Source organism: Numida meleagris, chromosome 27 (assembly GCF_002078875.1).
Source record: "Numida meleagris isolate 19003 breed g44 Domestic line chromosome 27, NumMel1.0, whole genome shotgun sequence".
NCBI classification, from domain to species: domain Eukaryota; kingdom Metazoa; phylum Chordata; class Aves; order Galliformes; family Numididae; genus Numida; species Numida meleagris.
The window spans coordinates 1,221,264-1,228,655 of NC_034435.1; the positions used below are offsets into that span (position 1 = coordinate 1,221,264).

The 7,392-nt window shown below is 60.8% G+C and overlaps 2 protein-coding genes across 2 annotated transcripts; both read right to left on the bottom strand.

Moving 5' to 3' along the window:
- LOC110388970 (granzyme G-like) lies at positions 7 to 3,634 on the bottom strand. Its single transcript, XM_021378813.1, has 5 exons — positions 1,591 to 3,634; positions 1,344 to 1,491; positions 732 to 873; positions 401 to 634; positions 7 to 182 (listed from the first exon to the last, which is right to left on the bottom strand). The coding sequence occupies exons 1-5, from the start codon at positions 1,652 to 1,654 to the stop codon at positions 48 to 50; spliced, it is 723 nt and encodes a 240-aa protein (XP_021234488.1). The 5' UTR covers positions 1,655 to 3,634; the 3' UTR covers positions 7 to 47.
- Positions 3,994 to 5,815, bottom strand: LOC110388892 (mast cell protease 1A-like). The gene is made up of 5 exons (XM_021378631.1): positions 5,695 to 5,815; positions 5,476 to 5,623; positions 5,193 to 5,328; positions 4,729 to 4,980; positions 3,994 to 4,451 (listed from the first exon to the last, which is right to left on the bottom strand). The coding sequence occupies exons 1-5, from the start codon at positions 5,762 to 5,764 to the stop codon at positions 4,317 to 4,319; spliced, it is 741 nt and encodes a 246-aa protein (XP_021234306.1). The 5' UTR covers positions 5,765 to 5,815; the 3' UTR covers positions 3,994 to 4,316.

Sequence of the window (7,392 nt, forward strand, 5' to 3'; positions counted from 1 at the left end):
GCGGCAGCAGGGCCCCGCGTGTCGGGGTGAGAGCGGCCACCGCGACTTCAAGACTTCATGACGCTTTCGATCCAGGGGATGTAGGGAGCGATGTGCGTGTAGAAGGCGATGCGCTGCCGGTACGGGTAGGAGTAGATCCCCAAGGCTTTGTTGTTGCACACGAGGGGACTCCCAATATAGCCCTGTAAGAGGGAGAAGAGCGTGGAGTCGCAAAGGACGGGGGGGTCGGGGAGGGGGGGGGAGCTTTCGAATGGCAGAACCCAGTCTGGGAGCAGCACGGGCACTGCTGCAGCTCAGAGCATCGCTCCGGGTCCTGCAGCGCAACAGAACGCGCCCGGCCCGGCTGTGGCATTGAGGGCAGCCCCCCCGGAGCGACCCGGCCCCCTCCCATCGCACCGACCTCATCGGGAGCCCCGTTACTGCCGCTGCTGGCGCACAGGACGTGTTCGGCGAGGCCGGGGTAGATGGTGAGGCAATCCCTCTGTTTGCTGATGGTGACGTTGGCCTCGTGCAGGGCGGCGTCGGCGGCTCCGTGCCCCCACCCGGCGATGCTGCACACCGCCCCGCCGGGAACCCGCATCTTGGGGAAGGAGATGGCCCTGACGCGGTCGTTGGTGCTGGCGTTGCCTTTCAGCTGGGGGGCAGGGAGCACGGCAGTGGGTGCTTCGCCCTTAGGTGAAGCGCGACCGAGGCATTTGCCCCCCCCCCTCCGCCGCCGCCGCCCCCGGTACCTCCAGCAGGAGGATGTCGTGCCCGAACTCGGGCCTGCTGTACTGCGGGTGCCTGTGGTATTTCTTCACCTGCAGCTCCTGCCAGCTCTCCTCTTCCCTCTGGATGTCGCGGGCTCCGAGGATGACCGTCAGAGAGCTCTGCCTGTGGGATGGAGCACGGGGGAGGGGGGGTGGGGGGGGTCGTTAGCTGCGCAATTAGCGCAGGGGTGGCCTGGGGATGTGGATTGGGTTCGGCGGAAGCCGACGGGAGCATGGAGCCCTAGTGCTGAGCCTGCCCAGGGCGGGCTGCTGCGCTCAGAGTGGGGTATCTGCATCCAGAGCTTCAGCTGAGCTCGCTGGGTCCACCTGCAGCAGGGGCTGCCCTGGGGAAGCGGGGAACGCCACGGGGTTGGGGCAGCCCCTTTCCACCGAGCTGTGCATGTGGGCGCTTGGCTTCTGCCGGTTTCGCCCCCCAGGCGTGGGGCGCAGACACAGTTCTGCAGCTCACCCCACATGCAGACCCCCACGGCCTCGCGCCAGCCCCGCAGCCCCGCTCCCTGCCCACTCGGCCCTGCGGAGCCCTCCCGCCCCCATCTGGGAGATGTCACCTGGGCTGGGTGTCCCAGAACTCACCGGTAGCACTGCGCAGCCGTCATCACCCACCCGGGGGCCACCAGGAAGCCCCCGCAGAACCCCCCGTCGCTGCCCCGCAGATAGGCCATGTAGGGCCTGGATGGAGCCAGCGCCCGGCCCCTGGGCTCCATCTGGCTCCAGGAGCGACCTGCAAGGATGAAGGGGGGGATGGGGACGCGGGGATGGGACGGGGACGTGGGGCACGGGCCCCCCAGCCCTCAGCCCACCCCACGGCCGCTCTACCCACCAGCCGTGCCCAGAGGCCACGCCAGCAGCAGGACGGCGAGCAGGAGCCTCTGTGGGTGCTGCATGGCCTCCAGGATACCCCAGGGTATGAGGCTGAGAGCGGGGTCTCTTCCTGCTCTCAGGAAGGATTTATACCCTGAGACGAGACTCCAGGAAACCACAGAGGTCGCACTTCATCTGATTAATCTCACTGCAAAGTGCGTACCTCAGCAATCCGTAAGGGGAATTCAGGCAGCTTCAGACGATGGCCCACCTCCATTTGGGGAGGATTTGAGGTGCCTGGAGCCCTCCTGGACCCAAAGGCAGCGTTACCCCACTGCCTCTGAGCTGGAGGCTGTAGGGAGCGTGCTCACCCCATGGCTTTGCCCTCTCTGCAGCTTGTGTTGTTGTTGTTTTTGCAACTCTTTGCATCTCTTGATGTTATCACGAGCCTTGCAAAACCAAGATTTCTTTTACATGATGTACAAACTCCAAGAAGACCATGAGGACCCTCCTACTGCTTCTTGGTAGATGCAGTCAGAGCCCGAGGAGCAGCCCCCAAAACACCACGTTCATTATGGCTGCCCGAGGGCAAGGAGCTGCACAGCAGCACCACCGCCATCGCCACGAGGACCTTGCTCTGCTGCTTTAGTGCCCTGCTTTGTATGGCAAAAGACGCCCTTTTATGTGCTCCTTCCAGTGCTCAAATATGGATCAGGCTTCCTAGCAAGGCCCCCGGTGCCTCGTGGCTGCCCGGCGCTCCTGAGGCTTCTGGATAATGCCCATACTAAAATGCTTTCAGTTTTGGTTAGCTCTGAATTGGTCAGGAAGTTGGACTTGGTGATCCTTGTATGGCCCTTCCAACTGAATTATTCTATTCTACTCTACTCTACTGGGCTCTACTGGACCCAGCTCGACTTGATTCTACTCTATCAGACTTGACTCCAATGAGTTTGACCCGACTGGACTTTACACTGCTCAACAGGACTCTGCTGGACTCGACTCAATGCTGCTGGACTCCGCTCAGCTCAACCCTAGATGTGATTGTTCCCCATTAAACAAGGGTTCACTGCCCCTCCACCAGCTGGAATGTGAGGACTCCGGAGGACGCTGCCCAGAGCCAGGGCTGCCTTTGTCCCTGCTTTGTGGGGAGCAGGGACGCGGGTTTGGGATACTGCCCATCCGCTGGCCCTGTGGGAGGGGTTGTGCCCCACATTGGCAGTTCCTTCCTTCGGTGATGACGAAATGGGTCTGATGCTGACTGCTGGGAAATGAGCTTTCCCTCCTGCCCCCAGCACTCTTCTCGAGCGAAGAGCTGTCATTCTCGTGCAAAGACTGCTGCAGCCAAGAGCACCAAGGAAAACCCTGACGTGACAAAGCGACAGAGATTTGTTTCATACCCCACAGATAAGCAGTTGCAGCAGCTGCAGCCTTTTCACTTGCAGATTTACTGGTTGATAGTAGCAGTTAGCAGAACGCCAGAGCGTGGACCCTTCTCGGTTTCCCCAGGGTGCCGTGGCGGCATCACCTCCTCCAGGCAGGGGCAGGGAGAGCGTGGGCACACATGGCCAGGGCTGGACCGCAGCCTGTGTCATCCATCTCCTCCCTTGGGCAGAAATGGCTGAGCGGAAGCCCAGGAAAGGCTCTGAGAACAGGGCAAGCCTTCTTTTCCCCCAAATTGCTCACAGTTTCTGTACGTTCAAAATTTCCCACTGGGTTTCCCCTCCACAAACCCTCACATTCTCTCCTGGAACTTGCGTAAACATCTGGCATCCTGCAGCAGGGAGTGCTGCTCTGCCCTGTCCCCTCTCCTATCGCTGGTCCCCGGGCCCTTGCCCATCCCAGTACGATGCTTTCAGAGCCCGTATCTGTGTCTCTACTCGGGACATCACGGAGGGCTGGTGGTGTTCTGAAGGGGTGTGCACATCGCTTCCCCTCTCCATCCAGGTCATAAGGTTGGAAAAGACATCCAAGACCATCAAGTCCACCCATCAACCCATCCCCACCACTCCCACTGACAGAACCATAGAGTCATTACGGCTGCAGAACACCTCTCAGATCCCCAAACCCACCCCTGCCCACTGATCATGTCCCCAAGTGCCACGTCTCCTCAGTGCCACATCCCACCTCCGGGGATGGTGACCCCACCACCCCCAGCGCAGCCTGTGCCAGTGCATCACCACTCTTCTGGAGAAGAAATTGTTCCTCGTATCCAGCCTGCACCTCCCCTGGCACAACGCGCAGCCATCACCCCTCATCCTATCGCTGTTACCTCGGAGAAGAGGCTGATCCCTCTCTGGGCACAGCCCAGAACCTCAATGTCTTTGCCATTGCCATCCCACCACGGATAGGAGAAGCTCAGCCCATGGCTGACTCAACCCTCCCTTCTTTCCGGAACAAGGGATAAGAAAGAAGAAGGCAGAAATGCTGGGGAACGCAGCTCAGAATTTACTGGGGGTGTTTCAGGTGCAGGGATGCTCAAGCAGGGCAAGGGATGTCCAAGGCAAACGGGCTCTCCAGTAGTGCCACTGCATTCTGGTGTCAGATGGGAATTCTGCTGGGTGACAACGTGGCACCGAAATGGGTTGGGCTGGCAGTGGGACAGCATTCAGCCTCAGAGCAAAGGGAGAGACCCTATGGGCATCCATTGGGACACTTGGGTTCCCGGGGACAGAGCGGGGAATGGGGCCATCAGCGGGGGCAGGAAGGAACCCAGCAGGTCTCCAGGGCCACGCTGACGCTGCACCGTTACTTCCTCATGGTTTTCTTGATCCAGGGCAGGTAGTTGGCGATGCGAGCATAGACGCCAGGCGGGTTGTCGTGCCCGAAGGAAACAACGCCCTGTGCTATCTTATTGCACACCAGCGGCCCTCCGGAATCACCCTGCGGACAGATGGGACCGGTGGTGGGAGCCTCTTCCCCATGGAAATGGGCTCTCCTCTACTCAGCAGGAATGGCCTTGCCTCTGCTCACTGGGGTCGGCCTCACCCCTTCCCAATGGGAATGGCTTTGCCTCTACCCAGTGGGATCGTCTCTTCCCCAAAGGAACAGCGTTGACTCCATCCCTTTCCCCAGGGCCGGACCCGCTCCTGGTGGCCGTGCCCCATGGACCATCATCTCTCCTGGAAACCCCCTAAAAGTGCCCCCTCTGCGGCCGTACCTGGCTGGAGTCCCTCAGCTCGTGGAAGCTGCCGGCGCACACCATGCCATCGTTGAGCTGCGGGTAGAACAGAACGCATTTCCTGCGGCTGTAGATGGAGACTTCAGTTTCGAAGAGTTTGCTGGTTGCCTTGTCCTTGTCAATCAGGCCCCATCCCGCGATGGTGCACGAGGTGCCCGTGGGGAGGTCGCTGCTGGTTCTGGGCAGCGCAATGGGGTGGACGTATTTGTTGAGCGTGGCCTTCGCCGTCAGCTGGGAGAGAGGAGGGTTGTGAGCAGAGCGGGCAGAGCATGGAGGGGAAGGCCGGTGGGATGGACAGCGCTGCAAATACGGTGTGTGACCCCAGCCCTGCCCGGGGGTCCCGCCCCACGAAGGGGGTGGTTGGCAGGAGGAGCTCTGTGTACAACGCACTCTGCTCGGCCTCGCTGCCCCCAGCCCCCCTCCGCCCCACGAGGCTGCCTTGCCTTGAGCAGCATGATGTCGTTGGCAAAGGTGTTGGGGTTGTACGCGGGGTGCACGTGGTATTTGAGGACCCCTCGGACCTGCTGGCTCCGCTCTGGTTCACTGATGTCATGAGCCCCCAGGATGGCGGTGATGTTCCTGGCCGCGGCGTACAAGGGAGAGGAGAACTGGTCGAGTCTCACCCCCCTCCCTGCACCTTTTGCAGAAAGGTGGGGAGAGCTGCTCCCAAACGACCCCGGTGACGGGGAGGAAGAGGAGGATGAAGCTCCTGTGCGTGGTACTCACCCATCCAAGCAGTGCGCGGCCGTCATCACCCAGTCGCGGGCCACCAGGAACCCCCCGCAGGAGGAATTCCTGAGTTTCAGGAATGCCATGTAGGGGTGGGAGTGGGGCTTGGCCTCGTGGCCCCCGACGATCTGACCCCGCAGAGCACCTGCAAGACACAGCGGGGTGAGCCCATGGGATGGAGCGCAGGGCAGCGGCCCCGTGCAGCTCCCGCCTTACTGCCATCGGCCCGCGGGCAGGAGAGCAGCAGCAGCAGGGCCAGCAGCAGCGGGCAACGGGGACGACGCATCTCCTCTCCCCGATGGATGCTTGGAGCTCTCAGCCTCCCTCCCGCTGCCCAAGGGGGGTTTTATAGCCTGGAGCAGCTGTACCCTGCAGCCAGGAAACCATGTGCGATGGGCTGATTGCGTTAATCAGAGCAGCGCAGCATCCCGCCGGGCTATCTGCATCTCTGCTGCTCACGTGCCTGTGTGCTCAGGGGCTGCGATCCGTGGGACAGCAGCGCAGCACTGCCCCGGCTCACCCAATCCTTGTGCAAAGGGCACGGACCCGGCGTGCAGCACACCTGGGCTCTCCCAGCGCTGGCTCCTGGCTCTCTTCCCTCCTGCAGCCGAGCCTGCAGTTCGCACGGGGGCTGTGCCACCCAGCCCTGCACTGTTTGAAGCTGTCCCTCCTGACTGCTCTTCCCAGCCCACCATTTTCCCCTCCTGCCAGGCTGCCCCACTTTGCTGCATCGCTTCTTGCTCCCTGGGGCTTCCATCTACCGGGGCTTAAAGCTGCATGGAGTGCAGCTGCTGTAGGGAACTGCTCTGGGGGGGGCAGTGGGGGTGGGCTGGGGGATCTCCAGAGGTCCCTTCGATTCTGTGATTGATTCTGTGATTCTGCGAAATGTCTGCTCTGCTGCGGAGAGATTGCACGTTGCACATCACCACAATCATCACGGGGCCCTCTCCTGGAAGGGGCACGAGGGGGGGTCAGCTGCTGGGAGAGATCTCTGCCAGCGCAGAGATAAGGAGCGGGCAGCAGTCACCGGGGACATCCTGCCCACACGCTTGTGGGCTCAAAGCGCCCTTTGCTCCTTCCCATCCTTGGGTGCTTTTGCTCTCGGGGCTGCTCTCCCAGGCACAGCCCTCCCAGCAGCGGTGGCTGAGCTCAGGGCAGGATTTCTGAGCTCATCCGAGTTCGTAACTGCAGCTGGTAAGAGAGGAGAAACCCAGCAGGCGGTGACCATGGAGCAGCCAGCAGTGTGCAGCTTTAACGGCCCCTCCATGCCATGGAGACATCACCCCTCGTACCGCTATGCAATGTTAAATTCCCAGTCCTGCTATGGGGTATTTTCCTACAGACCCCTCTGTGCCCATTCCCAGGCTGCTTTCTGCCCCCCACCCCCCGGGCCGTGCCCACCAGCCCCATTGCAGTCCATGAGAGTAGGGTTCCGCCAGGCGTGCGTGCCCCACATGCACCACCACCCCTTGCTCCTGAGCTCCCTGAGCATGAAACCCTTCCGTGAAAGAAAACCAGAGCGTGGATGTGGCCCAAACCCGACCCCGAGGAGGATTTCTGGGAGGAGAGGCGCTTTATGCTTCCCGTTGTTTGCTCTCCATCTCATGTATTTTTTTCCATTGGCAAAATTCAACCTTCTAAAGAGAAAGAAACCACTTCAAGTTGGGTCGATCTTTTCTTTTCTTTCCCTTCCCACTTTGCTTTTTAAAGTCATTAATGTGGTCAGAAGGAGACAACGGTGAAACTTTCTCTTTCATGTTCTTGTTTTTCCTGCAGAGAATTCTTTTTTTTTTTACAGGGACCCGGCTGCATCCGAGATGAGGCTCTGAGCACTGCAGACGCGCCGGTTCCTGGGCTCTGTGCACAGAGGGGTTCTTCTATGGCTCCCTGCTGCGATGCTCTGCTGGAAGGACC